The sequence below is a fragment of the Microcebus murinus genome, chromosome 6 (assembly GCF_040939455.1).
Source record: "Microcebus murinus isolate Inina chromosome 6, M.murinus_Inina_mat1.0, whole genome shotgun sequence".
NCBI classification, from domain to species: domain Eukaryota; kingdom Metazoa; phylum Chordata; class Mammalia; order Primates; family Cheirogaleidae; genus Microcebus; species Microcebus murinus.
In genome coordinates this window covers 62,670,552-62,688,542 of record NC_134109.1, presented here as the reverse complement: position 1 = coordinate 62,688,542, position 17,991 = coordinate 62,670,552, and the positions used below count along the sequence as shown (strand labels likewise).

Sequence of the window (17,991 nt, the reverse complement as noted above, 5' to 3'; positions counted from 1 at the left end):
ACTTCTATATAAAATATTTTTGACATTCTAACCTTTAAACATTTTAGTGCTTTAATATTAACAATGCAAAGTTTTATTTTTAGAATACTATAATCAGAATAGAGAACCAACTAATTTAAAAGATAATTTAATTTCTAAACTCATAAATAAAATTCATAAAAAACCTATTTCCAATCTTAAAGCAATCTCATGTTATAAAGATTTAATTTTAAACTGTTTAAACATGAGGCTAACCACAATAACAACAAAATGCTTTGAAATATTCAGTTATTAAATACGGATTATTTAAGACCTTTCTTTTCTGGAAATGCAAATACAAGGCCAAAAGGAAAATGGCTTGCCACTTTATACAACCATCATATGTAGAACAACAGGAAATTAGAAACTTAACTTTCTTATCCATGAAGTTTCTTTCCTCTGGTTCTCTAACGACACCCACTGGAGACTGCTGATAGTTGCCTATGACCCACTTTCTTTATCTGGGATCCTGCTAGATCACTTTAAAAACTCTCTAAATTACTTCCTACTATTTTTATTCAGTTAGAATCTGAACAGAATGATAGGTTTTACTTTTATCTGTTCTCTATGTTTTTATTAAAACAAACAAAACTTCCCCTTCCTTGAATATTCACTTATATTATTATAATCCAGGTGTGTGGGGGATACTATCAGTATATTTTAAAAATCATTAGACTTAAACAATATAAATAAGAAAGCATCTCCTTGAAACTAAAATTGGGCAGTAAATATGAGAAGAAAAACTTCTCTAGGATAATAATAAAATCACTATTTTTTAAAAGGAAAGGTTGTAAGAAATGGATTCTTTTCTTTTTTGCCTTTTTACCTTAGACCTATTAAAAATAGTGAAGCCATTTAAGAACATGCTTAATTTAAATCCTTTACCCGAAAGGCCATCCCTGTTTTATTCATAGTAGTTATAGCTATATCAATTCAAATTGATTGATTGATTGATTGATTGAGACAGAGTTCACTCTGTTGCCCAGGCTAGAGTGCCATGGTGTCAGCCTAGCTCACAGCAACCTCAAACTCCTGGGCTCAGGCGATCCTTCTGTCTCAGCCTCCCAAGTAGCTGGGAACTATAGGCATGCGCCACCATGCCCGGCTAATTTTATATATATATATATATATTTTTAGTTGGCCAATTAATTTCTTTCTATTTTTAGTAGAGATGGGGTCTTGCTCTTGCTCAGGCTGGTTTCCAACTCCTGACCTTGAGTGATCCACCCACCTCGGCCTCCCAGAGTGCTAGGATTACAGATGTGAGCCACCACGCCCAACCCAAATTCATTTAAGTTAATCATATGCTCTATAAAATAGCAGTTAGAGACTAGTTCAAATCTTATCCTCTCCATGAATCCTTTGAATGTTAGACCACTATGATTTTCCTCTAATCTTTTATACATTTTTTTTTTTTTTTTGAGACAGTTTCACTCTGTTACCCTGGCTAGAGTGCCATGGTGTCAGCCTAGCTCACAGCAACCTCAAACTCCTGGGCTCAAGCAATCCTTCTGCCTCAGCCTCCCGAGTAGCTGGGACTACAGGCATGTGCCACTGTGCCCGGTTAATTTTTTCTATATATTTTTAGCTGTCCAAGTAATTTTCTTTCTATTTTTAGTAGAGACGGGGGTCTCGCTCTTGCTCAGGCTGGTCTCGAACTCCTGAGCTCAAACCCATCCACTGGCCTCGGCCTCCCAGAGAGCTAGGATTATAGGCGTGAGCCACCGCGCCCAGCCTCTTTTATTCATTAATAATTTAGACATATATTGCCTAAAATATCTTATAACCATAACTATAGTTATACTACACACAGGGAGGTATAGGTTACAAATAAAAATTTGGGAAAAACATTATCTTTTGAAATTGAAACTAATAAACATCAACATACATTTCATTCACTTTTCTATGCACTGAAAATAAACTATCCCAAGACCGGTTTCAGAAAGGTATTGCTGACAAGGCTAAAGTATTTTTATAAGTCTTCACCAAAGATATCAAGGTAAATTCTCGAATCAGTATCCTCTGGAAGAAATAACTGGATAAAATGATGTAATAATAAAAGCTATGATCTAGTTAAATGCATTGTTGTTAGTCTAGCATGAGAATGAGAGTGTGAGAGAAAGAATCCATGAATGAATGAACAAATATGGATAGGAATAATTTGGAAACTATTAACCAGACTAGCCCACAGGAGAGAATTCCTTCCCATTTAGTTTCTCAGATAATAAGAGAATTTCTAGGATAGTAGATTTTGATCTCAGGAAAAGGTATATGCTCAGTTATTAATTAAGACAAACTATCATTCTCAATGAGGAATCATTATCAGACTGTGGTTTTTCAAAAACAAAGTTCATTTTTGGGTGGAGGCATCTTATATTTACCTTTTTCTCACACAACAGCATAAAATGGAAATCCCTACAAACTATGTGTTAATGCTCTTACTCATACTTTCCCCCCTAGTTTTATTGAGGTGTAACTGCCAAATAAAAGTAGAATATGTTTAAGGTATACAACATGTTTTGCTATATTTATACCTTGTGAAATGATTACCACAATCAAGTTAATTAACATACTCATCACCTCCCATAGTTACTTGTGAATAATTAAACAAGAACCTTTATCTCATCTTCATCTATCATTTATAAGAAATCTTTTATATTAATAAGATCTTCTGATAACAATTTTCTTACCCATCCATTCTCTATTATGCATTTACTGAACCAATTACATACTATATTTTAGGGTAAGTGAACTACTAAAGATGTTTACCTTTGAGCTTCTTCCACATGAGCACATACAACCCCGAAGAGCTTGGCTGCAGAGCTAATAACTGACAGTGTTGGAGGTAGGGGTTTAGGTACTGAATCTCCCTCTATATCTTTCTCATAAATAGAATAAGGATCATATTCGAGACTTCCACATGCAACACCATTACCAAGCAGGAGCTAAGGAAAAAAAAAATGTAAGGTTTTAAAATCACTACTCACAGACTAACTCTACCCAAGTATGATTAAAAATGGCCATACCTGTTCTTCAATAAATCTATGGTCAGTCTCTTGCAGCAAAGGACTTAATATCAAAAGATCGTCCTGATGACAGAGGGGAGGAAGTAAAAATGTAGATGCTGCCACCTGGATATCAGGGGCAGTCAAGTCAGCAACCAGTTCTCTGAGGACAGCACAGAGGTTTCCTGGTGAGTCAAAGAGCAATCTGCAATTAGTACTAGCAGTTAACTGGTTAGAGTACTGGGTTAAAAAAGTTCAGGCTGAGCTTTAATCCACAACCCTGGCAAACTTTAATATATCATAGCCAAAGACCATATTTCTCATCCTTGAAAAGTACCCTATCAACAAATGTCTCAACTACTGTTGCTAGTCACAAGACTACTAATGAATACTAAAAGGACATCTTTCAAAATACACATGTGTATATACTCACCTTATGATATAAAATGACATGATAGACAAAAACAGATATTTAAAAAGATAAATATACACAGATAATTATATTTGTTTTTAAAAAAGCATAACCTAAAAAATTTATAAGAACTAGGCTGAAAAAATTTATAATTAGACATTTTATTATGAAAATTTTCAAACATACACAAAAGTATTACATAACAGTATTATGATCCCAAACCCCCTCCACTCAGCATATGCTCACTGTTCATCTCCAGTGGAACAATCTTGTTCACCATATATCCCCATTCACTATCCTACCATCTCCCATATTATTTTGAAGCAAATCCCAGATGACATATCATTTCATCCATAAATATTCCATTGTGTATCACCAAAGGACATTTTATACATAATACCACTATCATAATCTCATGTTTTAAAAAACCACTAAACATCAAATACCCATTCAGTATTTAAATTTCCAATTGTCTCATAAATGCCTGTTTTTTTAAGTAAGGTCTACAAATTGCGGCTAGTTGTTACATCTTCACTATATTTATTTATTTTTGAGACAGACTCTCACTTTGTTGCCTGGGCTAGAGTCTTGTGGCGTCAGCCTAGCTAAAAGCAACCTAATATTCCTGGGCTCCGGCAATCCTCCTGCCTCAGCCTCCCATGTAGCTGGGACTACAGGCATGCGCCACCATGCCCAGCTAATTTTTTCTATATATTTTTAGTTCTCCAGCTAATCTCTTTTTTTTTTTTTTTTTTTTTGAGACAGAGTCTCGCTTTGTTGCCCAGGCTAGAGTGAGTGCCGTGGCGTCCTAGCTCACAGCAACCTCAAACTCCTGGGCTCGAGTGGCTCGAGTGATCCTTCTGCCTCAGCCTCCCGGGTAGCTGGGACTACAGGCATGCGCCACCATGCCCGGCTAATTTTTTATATATATATCAGTTGGCCAATTAATTTCTTTCTATTTATAGTAGAGACGGGGTCTCGCTCTTGCTCAGGCTGGTTTTGAACTCCTGACCTTGAGCAATCCGCCCGCCTCGGCCTCCCAAGAGCTAGGATTACAGGCGTGAGCCACAGCGCCCGGCCTCCAGCTAATCTTTTTCTATTCTCTCAGTGAGGCTGGTCTGGAACTCCTGAGCTCAAACAATCTGCCAGCCTTGGCCTCCCAGAGTGCTAGGATTACAAGCGTGAACCACAGCACCTAGCCTTCAGTCTCTTTAAATCTAATAGTCTCCCATTACCTTCCCCACAATCCTCTGGTAATTTATTTGAAGAGACAAGGTTATTTGTTTCGTTGAACTTTCTACAGTCTGGATTTTTATGATTATAGCCTGCTGGTGTAGTTTGATTTTTTTCTCTATCATCTGTATTTTTTTTTGTAAATTGGCAACTGGATCTAGAGAGGGTTCATTTTTGTCTGTATTTTATTTTGGTGGGGGGCAGGCTAGTTTATAGGTGGTATTGTGTTCTTACATAAGACAGAAGACAACATATGGCTGTCTCTCTAATATATACATTTGGAAAAATTGGTTCATTTATCACATTGACCAAAATTATCATATCACAGACATGTTAGCCTAATTGCTGATGGATTATAAAAAAAAATTATCCATATGGAGCTTAAATGGTTTTTGCCACCTTGTAACTTAACTATTGCAAGAATGAGTAAAAATCACCTTCAAGAAATGTTCACTTTTGCAAATGTTTCTTTGATCAATAGTATCAGGATGAAATGAGGACTAGGGTGATTTCTACCTATTAGCATTAGTAAGATGAGTTAGGAAAGGGTCATCTGCCATCATTTTCTATTAATGTATCATTAGTAGCAATAACAGTAGTAACACCAAATAGTTATTGAAGATTCAATGTGTGTCAGAAAATGTCCAAAAACTTTACATATAACCCTCATAATAACCTCTGAGGTTAGGTTTTAGTACTGTCATTTTACAGGTGAGGAAACAGGAACAGAGAGTTTGTTATTTGGCAGAGATCACACAGCAATTACACAGCAGAGTCAGAATGAATCCTAGGCATCAGGCTCCAGAATTTGAGCTTTTAACCACTATATTTAATTATTCATTTATTCAAAATTGTGTTTTAGATGCTACAGAGAAAAAATTTTGTTATATTTAATCTTTCCAGAAGCTATAAAACATGAGTTTCAAATATACACATATAATATGAAGGTAGGAAGTACTATGTTTCATAAAAGATAAAAACAAAAGTACTATTATGTTTAGGGAAAGGAGAGATTACATACTGGAACTTGGGAGAGTAAACAGGGATCAGTGAAGTCTTAATGAAGCAAATGGCCAGGTGTGGTGGCTCACGCCTATATTCCTAGCACTCTGGGAGGCCAAGGTTGGAGGATAGATTGAGATCAGGAGTTGGAGACCAGCCTGAACAAAAACAAGATCCTGTCTCTACTAAAAACATAAAAAACTACCCAGGTGTGGTGGCACGTACCTATAGTCCCAGCTACATGGGAGGCTGAGGCAGGAGGATCTCTTGAACCCATGAGTTTGAGGTTGCAGTGAGCTATGATGATGCCACTGCACTCTAGCTGGGGCAACAGGGCAAAACTCTGTCTCAAGAAAAAAAAAAAAAAGAAAGAAAAAGAAGCAAAGGAAAGTTGCTCAAAGGAAATTTATCAGCATATGATACTTAGTAAAATAACTTTGTTGGTAGTGCAATATGCAAGGCATGTTTGGTCCTATAGCTAAGTGTGAAAACAGTAGAAAATCTCTGTTTCTCATTTAAAGTGACTACTCGTCCAATTGTCCCTGGAAAACGTACTCAAAGATAATTAGATTCTGAAATGAAAATAGGTTTTTGTTATAGAAATTCATCATTGACTTTGTGATGGTAATTAGGAATTATTTTTAGTATAAAGAATATCAAAATATTTGAAAAGAAATCCATGCAAAAACTAAGATAGCAAATAACAACTAAGAAAATTTTTATTTCACAACCTTTGGAAAACTAAGTCACTCAAGACAAAAGTCTACATCCGGACAGCCATGAAGAAAAGTTATTTCAATTCTTAAACAATTCTGTGTTACGAAAGTAATTTCTTTCTCTTATAGACTGATTTTTTGACAATACACTGGAGCATCTGATATGATCAGAATTTTAAACTTGATTTGTTTCTTAGTCACATTTTTCAAATTAGAGGAATAAATTTAAAGACTACTATTTCCTTTTAAATTAAACATTTAGAACTTACTGCAGGTTACTATTGTACTATAAGCTATGTTATTTAAAGTGTCAACTGATATTTTAATGGTAAAGGTATGACTGTTATGCTCCAGATACATTATATAAATCTGTTAAATTATATAGAAAATAATTTTTTTTTTTTTAGACAGAGTCTCACTCTGTTCCTGTGCTAGAGCAGCGTGGCGTCAGCCTAGCCCACAGCAACCTCAAACTCCTGGGCTCAAGCAATCCTTCTGCCTCAGCCTCCTGAGTAGCTGGGACTACAGGCATGTGCCACTATGCCCAGCTAATTGTTTCTGTATATATTTTTAGTTGGCCAATTAATTTCTATTTTTAGTAGAGATGGGGTCTCACTCTTGCTCAGGCTGGTCTGGAACTTCTGAGCTTAAACAATCCACCCACCTTGGCCTCCCGGAGTGTTAGGATTACAGGTATGAGCCATCATACCTGGCCTGGGTATGTGTTCTTGAGTTGGTTCTGTAACCTAAGACTTTATATGTCAAATAAGGAAAATATAACTAGCTCATTATATTATCTTAGGATAAATGAGATAGGATATATACAATTTCTAGCACAATGCCTAGAATACAGAAATGGTTCTTTTGATAGTTTCTGAGAAATGGCAATGTATTAATTTTTTTCAGTTCTTTAAAAGTATATAGTAAATGTTTACTTTATAGCAAACATTTTGCTAGGTATATCTGAGAACCAGAAAGAAAGTGAATGGGAACAGTATCACTCACATAATAATAAAGGCCAAGATAGAAGTTATAAATTAATATTTTGAGCATTTACTGGCAAGGATATAAGCAAATAAATGTAGTACTTTTACAAGAAATATATTTGAAGTAACATTCTACTTAATATGGTTGACTGAAAATGGTCAAAACTAAAACAATATTAGAAATCTCATAAGAGATAATTTTCAACTTTCACTTCTTGGAATAAGCATCTTGAATTATTCAGTTGTAACAGCAATATATATATATATATTTTTTTTCTTTTTTCTTATAGTCTGTTTTCTGTTGCTATAACAAATACAATATTTTCTTAAAACTATATTTTGGATTTATAAGAAAGATTTTAGGACTAATTTTAAAGTAGGGACAAGTTTATTTTACCAACTGCAGCATTCCAGTAATCCAAAGTCATTTTTGAGCCTAATAAGAGCAAAAACTACACTATAAACTTTATAAAATCAATTACACCTTGGTAGTTCACTATTAAATTTTTATCTGAGAAGAGTTAAGAACAGAATGAAAGAAAGGAATGTGTACTATAGATAATCATTCTAGAAGGAAACTAGGAATGGCTATATTTGTAATAGATTTACATTATATATTCTGTATAAAACCCTAGAGTAGAATCAGTATCAGTCTTTGTTACTCATTCTCCCTCCCACACACAGCAGAACTAGGAAGCAGTTGAGTATTTTCTCAGAAGAAAGCAAGATATGAAGAAGGTTTTTTAAAAAATGTATTTTATTTATTATAAAATGGTGAACACATGGATTAGGATTAAATTCCCTAAATCTTCTAGAAACAAGGCACTAAATAACTGCCACTGTAATCCATTCATTCAAGTATTTAATGAGTGACAATTTCCAGGCACTGTACTGGCAACAAACACAAAACATTCTGATCTAAGGCACATACCTTCATAGGTTTCAGGAGGTAATAAAATCAATAGTTCATAAAGTCTTTGTCTATAAACTACTGATGGTGTTTTCAAAGGACTTCCATAGGTTTTTAGTATTGAAGAAAGCCTTAAAATAAAAAAAAGTATATCTTAAGTGGGTAAGTCATATAACAATGTACAAACAACGAACAGCTTAACATGTAAATTAGCTATACATATTTTAATGAGCATTAGTGCTACTTCACATTTTTAATAAGGTATCATTGATTAAAAGGTATTAGAGGGATTATAAGTGTCACATGTGGAAATCATTTTGCTGACTTTTCTATCACACTTCATAAAAAAACAATATAGTTAGCTTAGATTTCTAAGGCCACAGTATTATGTCTAGAACCTGAAACCTTACTGAATTCCAGAATTTACAACTTGGCATTCGTAAAAAAACAAAAGTCTATTATAGGCCGGGCAAGGTGGCTCATGCATGTAATTCTAGGACTCTAGGAGGTTGAGGGAGGAGGATTGTTTGAGGCCAAGAGTTCAAGACCAGCCTGAGCAAGAGCAAGACCACGGTTTTACAAAAAGTAGAAACACCCAGGCATGGTGGCACATGCCTATAATCTCAGCTACTCAGGAGGCTGAGGCAGAAGGATTGCTTCAGCCCAGGAGTTTGAGGATGCTATGAGCTAGGCTGATGTCACGGTACAACAGAGTGCTCTCTAGCCCGGGCAATAGAGTGAGACTCTGTCTCAAAAAACAAAACAAAACAAAACAAAACAAAACAAAACAAAACAAAACACCTTTTAGCACTGCAATTTCACTGCTAGGTACATATCCTAGCGACTTAAAGACCTGAATGAAAATGTTCATATTAGTATTAGTTTTAAAAGCAGAACACTGGAAACAATCCAGAAGTCCATTGACAAAAGAATCAACATGCTATTGTATATTCACACAATTAAATACTATATAGCAACCAAAATGAATGAACTGACACATAGCCAAAGATTAAAAACATAACGCTGAGTAAAAAAAACAAGTCCCAGAAATAATATAACATTTGCCTGATCAAAACCAAGCAAACATAAATATACTACTTACTGAAACAAAAATAGGTAATACACTTTTTAAAATGTAAAGAAATGACAACTATAAAATTCAGGTTTGTGGTTACTTCTAAAGGAAGGCAGAAAGAATGGTATTGGAGACAGGCACACAGATAGCTTCAACAGTATTGTTAATGCTGTAATAATTCAGTGGTAGCCAAAGAGACCTATTGCCTGTTTCTGTAAATAAAGTTTTACTGGGGCCAGGTGTGTTGGCTCACACCTATAATCCTAGCACTCTGGGAGACCAAGGCAGGAGGATTTCTTGAGCTCAGGAGTTTGAGAACAGCCAGAGAAAGAGTGAGACCCGTCTCTATTAAAAATGGAAAAATTAGCCAGGCGTCATGGCATGCACCTGTATTCTCAGCTACTTAAGAGGCTAAGGATCACTTGAGCCCAGGAGTTTGAGGTTACAGTGAGCTATTATGATGCCACTACACTCCACCCAGAGTGACAAAGCAAGACTGTGTCTCAAAAAAAAAAAAAAAAAAGTTTTACTGGAACATAGTCACATTCGTTCATTCATTCACATATTCCCTATGACTACTTCTGGGCTACAATGAGAGTTGAGTAGTTTCAACATAGAACTCATGACCCACACAGCCCAAAATATTTACTATCTGGTCCTTTACAGGAAAGTTTGCCAACCTCTGCTCTACTTCTATTTGATTCACAGTGAACATTTTATTATTATACTTTCCAAGCCATATCTTAAATGTGTGTATATATATGTAGATATATATATATATACTGTTAATCATTAAATACTTTTTGGAAAGACTTTCTCTATGTATTTTATTATTTGCAAATTATAAGTGCTCATGATATATATTGGTTTTTCTGTTTCTAATCATATATGTATAACTCAAAGTTAGAAAAAATTTCAAAAAACTGAAACTGTTAACAAGCATCTGGTTCTTTTGAACACAGAATATGCTAATAAACCAATAAAATGCATACCTGAAAATGTTAACAGGGTTAATATTTAATTTCTTGTTAAGTCTGCCTGTATGGAAGGTACATTATTCACCCAGTAATTTCCTTCCCTTTTAGTATGTATTTTTTTTTTCAAGATCCTAGCCTAAAAAAAAAAAAAAAATCACATAACTAAATGATTGCCTTCCTCTGCAAAAGGAAAATCATTCACCAACCACAGAAGCTTGTCTTATTGTTGTACTTAAGGAATATTATATAATCAGAGGATAACTAGTTGCTCTTAGAAAATTTGATCAAATCTAATTAGCTGATCCTTACTGAGTTAGCAAATCCACAGCACAAGGAAGTGGTGGAAGAAGACGCTGAATTACTTCCTCAGTAAGGAGATCACCACAGTAGGAAACAAAGGTCTTGATAGCTGAAAAAGAGAAGAGACTTTTACTCAGCATAGTGTAAAGCATTTGATTATGGTACAGTATCAGCATTTTTATTAGAGGAATAAAGAAATGTACTAAAAACAAAAAAATTCTTGAAACTCTAGTATAAAAAGGAAGCTAGCGCCTTCCAACTCTTCATCATACTATTATAAAAAAACTTTTCTAGGGTTATTAAAAGAGACCAATACGCAAATTAATAAAATGTTGCTGTCCTGGGGTTTTACTCAGCCTTTGAGCACAGAAGTTAAAAAAAAAAAAAATTAGCTTAGATTCTCAAATTTGCCAATTCTACAACTAGTTCTGTGGAACCATGCTGATTTTTGAGTCAGCATATTAGGTTTTTACAAATGTTAGCTCACACAAAGAACTTTCTATAAGGAGTTACTTTATATGTAGAATAAAATGAGTATTTTAAAGTTACACTGAGTTTCAAGATCGATTTTAAAATGGGTTAAGAGAGTATAAAATTGCCATAAACAAATAAACAAAACCAAAATCAATGCTGCCATGTGTTTCTAGGGATCCCACCCTTCCTTAGTTCAAATTTTCATGATGAAATACTGTTAATATTTTTAACAGTCTATATTTGTAAAAGGGTACAAGTGACCCTTTCATACACAAGTGACCCTTGAATAACATGGGTTTGAACTGTGTGGGTCCATCTATATGCAGACTCTTTTCAATAAAAGTTACATACGCAGTGTGCCTGCCCCCACTGCCTCTTGCTCCACTGCTTTCACCTCTGCCACCCCTGAGACAGCAAGACCAATTCCTTCTCTTTCTCCTCCTCTTCAGCCTTTTCAACATGAAGATGATGAAGATGAAGACCTTTATGATGATTCAGTTCCACTTAATGAGTAGTAAAGATATTTTTCCTGCATGATTTTCTTAACATTTTCTTTTCTCCAGCTTTATTGTCAGAATACAGCATATAATATATATAACATATAGAATTTTTGGTAACCAACTATTCATTTTATTGGTAAGGCTTCTGGTCAACAGTAGGCTATTCGTAGTTAAGTTTTTGGGGAATCAAAGTTTTATGTGGATTTTCCACTTCACAGGCGGAGGGCACCCATAATCCCCACATTGTTCAAGGGTCAACTATATAGACTAAATGGAAACCATGCTTATGCAATGCTAATTAAACCAAACTCTAGTATTTCTGAAAAGAGGAATGAATGCCTACCTAAAACAAAGCAATCTTAACAGTTTTTAAGTTTAATCTTAACATTAATTGCAGCTGGACTGCATTTAATAAAACACATTATGTCAAAGATCAGAACTTTCAAATTTGGTTTATTATGATCATACTTCAGTTATCATCATCAACTAATCAATTACATATTTTTAGTTAAGTTACAAAAACCACTGAAGACAGATTTTTTTCTCCCATGGCACTAAATAAAACATACCAGTACATGTAAAGACAAAGGATGGGGATAAAGCCAAAAGAAAGGGAAAAAAAAGGCTAAACCTACCACAGAGTGCACCAGCTCGTCCTTCCAGGGTTACCTGCCATGTGAATGAATCTCCTCGGCTCTTTTCTGTTTCTAGATCTTTAGGAGATGCTGGAAAGACACACTTCCACAATAGCAGAACTCGAGCAAGATGATGACTGACAACTGCAGGACCTGTAATGTCAACTTGTCATTTGTAAGAGAACCCGAAGTGGTTACTCTTTAAAACTCTTATTATTCAGCAGGAATGTCTCTCTTAGAATAAACATTTTAATTCACTACTGCAATATTTTGTCCCTTTTCTTACCTTCTGGTTCCAAATGAATCTACTACTGAATGAATTATTATCTGAAGGTGCTGGAGTATAGAGAGGAAAATCAAGGAACTAATTGTAAAGCCTAGGCCCTAGTGTCAGCTCTTCCACTACTATTGTCTTCTCTGAGTCTCAGCTTCTTCTATATATACAATGAAGCTAGTACCACCTATGCTGCTTATCTCTAAGAGTTTGTCAGATCCAAATGATAGAATGTACTTTGAAAAACCCTAATGTACTACATAAATGTAAGGTATAATCATTATAGTAACAAATAACATTAAATTCCTAATCCTCAGAATAAGGCTAATTTCTTTTTTTTTTTTTGAGACAGAGTCTCACCTTTGTTGCTCAGGCTACAGTGAGTGCCGTGGCATAAGCCTAGCTCACGGCAACCTCAATCTCCTGGGCTCAAGCAATCCTACTGCCTTAGTCTACCAAGTAGCTGGGATTACAGGCATGCGCCACCATGCCTGGCTAATTTTTTTTTTATATATATATTTTTAGTTGGTCAATTAATTTCTTTCTATTTTTAGTAGAGACAGGGTCTCACTCTTGCTCAGGCTGGTTTCCAACTCTCGACTTCGAGCAATCCGCCCGCCTCGGCCTCCCAGAGTGCTAGGATTACAGGCATGAGCCACCATGCCCAGGCTAATGCTAATTTCAGATAGCAACTTATTCCAAATAAAAAATCAGATGTGAAATATCTGAAGAGAATACTTAAAAAAAAAAAAAGATTCCTGGCCAGGCGTGGTGGCTCACACCTGTAATCCTAGCACTCTGGGAGGCCGAGGTGGGTGGATTGCTCGAGGTCGGGAGTTCGAAACCAGCCTGAGCAAGAGTGAGACCCGTCTCTACTAAAAATAGAAAGAAATTAATTGGCCAACTAATATATGTAGAAAAAATTAGCCAGGCATGGTGGCGCATGCCTATAGTCCCAGCTACTAAGGAGGCTGAGGCAGGAGGATTGCTTGGGCCCAGGAGTTTGAGGTTGCTGTGAGCTAGGCTGACATCACGGCACTTACTCTAGCCTGGGCAACAAAGTGAGACTCTGTCTCAAAAAAATAAAAAAATAGATTTCAGAACAACATATATAAATTGAGGAGTCATGAATACACAAACCCAGTAATAAAAGACAATATAATTGATGATTACCAATTTAAAAAAAAAAAAGAAAAAATTAAAAAGTATAAAAACCAAAACTCATAGCTTTTCTCCCCAAGTAAATTTCTTTCAAATTACAGGGTTACCTTAAACTTCTCTTATAAACACTCCCTATTTCTTATTCCCACATTCTGTTGACTGTATCTTTCTTTTGTGGTATGGCATCACAGCTTAGAACTGCATCGGCTTTGGAGGGAGACTGCCTACACCTAGTTTAATATCCTTATTCTACCCACTTATTAGTATGTAAGCCTGGAAGAGTTACTTAAGCTTTTGTGCCTCGATTTCCTCATCTATAAATGGGGATAATAGTAATTATCTCTAGGACAGTTTCTGAGGCATATATGAGTTTATATATAGAATTGTGCTTGGCTCATGGTAAGCATTTACATAATGTTTGACATGTAATTATCACTCAAAAATTTGCCTTATTTGCACAGAAAGAGGTGAGACTAATAACAAAATGAAAGAGCAATTACAAGCCCATCTCTTTTTAATGCATGCAAGTTAGTAGATTAAAAATAATTAGTTTCTCCATTTTTTTCTGACTTGACTTTTTAGGAAGAGATACTATGCTAATGCCTACAGCAAAATGAATTCAATACTTGTTGCTCGCTACTTTTCTTTTTTTTTTTTTTTTGAGACAGAGTCTCACTTTGTTGCCCAGGCTAGAGTGAGTGCCGTGGCATCAGCCTAGCTCACAGCAACCTCAAACTCCTGGGTTCAAGCAATCCTCCTGCCTCAGCCTCCCAAGTAGCTGGGACTACAGGCATGCGCCACCATGCCCGGCTAATTTTTTCTATATATATATATTAGTTGGCCAATTAATTTTTTCTATTTATAGTAGAGACGGGGTCTTGCTCTTGCTCAGGCTGGTTTTGAACTCCTGACCTCGAGCAATCCGCCCACCTCGGCCTCCCAGAGTGCTAGGATTACAGGCGTGAGCCACCGCGCCCGGCCCTACTTTTCTTGATGAAGTACAACTTCTAAAACTAGAAATGATTGTAAGAGGTTTATGTGTGTATAAGTACATGAGTGCACACATTCACATTCATACATAATGGGTTATGGGAATACAGAAAATTCTGACAGCAAAATTTAGTCAGATATGAAAAAAGAAGTGTGTAATCACTGAGAATATATGTAATAGAGAAAAACTTCACAAACATATTCTATTGTACCCTTATGACACTTCTCTATCTCAATAGTGGACAGTATAGCATCTCTTTCCTAGAGAGATATTAAGATTTCAGAAACATATACAAACTAAGTTATTAAAAATGAGTTTATAGTAATTGCAAAGTTAAAACATCAACAAAAGTTTTTTGGTCAGGCATGGTGGCTCACGCCTATAATCTTAGTACTCTGGGAGGCCGAGGCGGGAGGATTGCTCGAGGTCAGGAGTTCGAAACAAGCCTGAGCGAGACCCCGTCTCTACTAAAAATAGAAAGAAATTAACTGACCAACTAAAAACATATATACAAAATATTAGCTGGGCATGGTGGTGCATGGCCGTAGTCCCAGCTACTCAGGAGGCTGAGGCAGTAGGATTGCTCAAGCCCAGGAGATTGAGGTTGGTGTGAGCTAGGCTAATGCCACAGCACTCACTCTAGCCTGGGCAACAAAGTAAGACTCTGTCTCAAAAAAAAAAAAAAAAAGTTTTTCACACTTATGAATAATACTGTAACAAAAACAATATACAGGCCGAGCGCGGTGGCTCACACCTGTAATCCTAGCTCTCTGGGAGGCCGAGGCGGGAGGATTGCTCAAGGTCAGGAGTTCGAAACAAGCCTGAGCGAGACCCCGTCTCTACTATAAATAGAAAGAAATTAATTGGCCAACTGATATATATATAAAAAATTAGCCGGGCATAGTGGCGCATGCCTGTAGTCCCAGCTACTCGGGAGGCTGAGGCAGAAGGATCGCTCGAGCCTAGGAGTTTGAGGTTGTTGTGAGCTAGGCTGACGCCACGGCACTCACTCTAGCCTGGACAACAAAGCGAGACTCTGTCTCAAAAAAAAAACAAAACAAAAAACAACATACAAATATACCTTATGAGCCACCCACAGATATACAAGATGTAGAGTTATCTATAGGTGAATTAAAGTTGTTTTATATGACATCATATAAACTGGTAAGTATAGCAAAAAAGGTTAAAACCATTTCCCACAAAAAGAATCAAGGCTCCTCGGAGAAATGGCTGATGGTAAGCTGAGGGAAGGAAATACACAACATAAAACCTGGACACATTATCAAAGAATAAACAAACACATTATCAAACAATACGAGGTTCATGTTAAAAGGACACACGAGCCAATTAGAAAAGGCTCCTACTTTCTGGTGTCTGAGATTGTCTATGAAAAAAAAAGAAAGAAAAAAATTAAGGAATAAAAAAAATATATAAAATTTAATAAAAAAAAAAAGAAAGAAAGAAAGAAAGAAAAGGCTCCCACTGACTAATGATGAGACCATTTGACCACTGAAAGGAATGATGACTGCAATGGATTGAAACACATAAATACATAAAATTCTATAAGTTCATAATGACACCTAAAAACAAAAACATCACTGATGATCCCCTTTGAAAGTTGCTAGATTAACACATTCTAAAAATTCATAAAAAGGGGAAAGAATACAGAAGAAAAATGGAAAGAACCCAAGAAAATACATAGTAATTAAACAAAAACATTATTAAAATTTTAATCTTTTTTGTATGTTGATTATGAATATACAATAAAACATGTTGTACTAATCTCTTTTTTAAAGGTGAAAGGACCTCTTGTTGTCTTCCTCTTGTTGTCCCCAATGGAATTACCTTGTTTTAAAAGCTACTGTCAAAATATTGCATTTATTAGGTAGTTTATTTCCCCTTTAATTCACCAAGAACATCAATATGGCAGACATGAAGGACCCAGCAAAACCAAATAAAAGTCTTACTACATTATTCCTAGCACATTGTGAAATGATGGTCTATACTAGGGGGCTAACAAACATCTTCTGTAAAGGGGAAGATAGTAAACATTTCAGGCTTTAAGAACCATACATTCTCTGTTGCAATTACTCAACTCGGCCACTGTAGCACCAAAGGCCACAGACAATACATGAACAAATGAGTGTGCTTGTATTCATATAAAACTACAGACACTGAAATTTGATTTTTATTTAATTATCACATAGCAGAAAATATCCTTTTCCCCCCTCATCCATTAAAAACTGTAAAAACCATTCTTAGCTCACAGGCTATACCAATACAGGTGACAAGCCAGATTTGGCCCTCGGCGGGGCTGAACCTGATCTAGTCCCCAAAATCTCTTTAATCATCTTAAGAACATTACTTAAAGTAGTTCTTCATTTACAATTGTTTATTTTAATTTAAGCTCCTTTCAGTTTATATCACTCATAGGAGTCAAAATGATTTTTTGGTCAAATCCAGTCAGTTCTATATCCTAGCAATAACTTACATGATAATAGAGACTTAAAAAAATATAGCTATGATAAAGTAATAAAATTAAGTTTCAAAGTTACAGGATGTAAATAGTCATAACCATAAAATAATTACTGATGAGTCTTGCACTGTTGCCCTGGGAAGAGTGCAGTGGCATCACAAGAGCTTACTGCATCCTCAAACTCCTGGGCTCATGCGATTCTCCTACCTCAGCTTCCCAAATAGCTGGGATTATAAGCATGCACCATGACGCCTGGCTAATTTTTCTATTTTTAGTAGAGACGTAGTCTCACTCTTGCTTAGGCTGGTCTTGAACTCCTGAGCTCAAGCAATCTTCCCTCCTCGGACTCCCAGAGTGCTAGGATTACAGATGTGAGCCACCCAGCCTGATTACTGATTTTCAATAAACACAATTTAAATGAGCCCCAAGCCCTTCAATATAGCAACCTTACTGGCTATTACCAACCCTGAAAACAATTACAGAATTGGATTCACAAACTATGGTATGTTCTCATGCCTATCCTTATATTGTGGAAAGACTTTTTTCCTGAAGAGAGATGTGAATATTTTTGGAAAAGCCAGAGTCACTGAGGGTTAAGCCTGAAAGATGATTAAATTGCCTTATCCTACTTGAGGCTTATAAACTGGTCTGGAAGAGAAATTCAAAAGAGAGATATGAAAATGTTTTAAGAAATAGAGAAAGTAAATGGCTTCTTAAGGTGACTGACTACTAGAAGAAACTCGTTTGTATGGCTATTTAAATTCTGGCACATATTAAGAGTTAGTCTCATCAAATCATATATAAGCATCCTTTCACTCAGAAAACAAAGTATTTCAAATTATGTAA

At 35.8% G+C, this 17,991-nt stretch overlaps 1 protein-coding gene across 10 annotated transcripts in view; it reads right to left on the bottom strand.

Moving 5' to 3' along the window:
• Nucleotides 1–17,991, bottom strand: part of HEATR5A (HEAT repeat containing 5A) — a 117,523-nt gene that overhangs the window by 55,335 nt on the left and 44,197 nt on the right. For all 10 annotated transcript variants that reach the window (XM_012773445.2, XM_076004128.1, XM_012773449.3 and 7 more), the window contains 5 exons: nucleotides 12,244–12,396; nucleotides 10,644–10,743; nucleotides 8,304–8,413; nucleotides 3,045–3,208; nucleotides 2,788–2,963 (listed from right to left, as the gene is read on the bottom strand). In XM_012773445.2, the coding sequence (XP_012628899.2) occupies nucleotides 2,788–2,963; nucleotides 3,045–3,208; nucleotides 8,304–8,413; nucleotides 10,644–10,743; nucleotides 12,244–12,396 (703 nt within the window). The remainder of the gene's footprint in view (nucleotides 1–2,787; nucleotides 2,964–3,044; nucleotides 3,209–8,303; nucleotides 8,414–10,643; nucleotides 10,744–12,243; nucleotides 12,397–17,991) is intronic.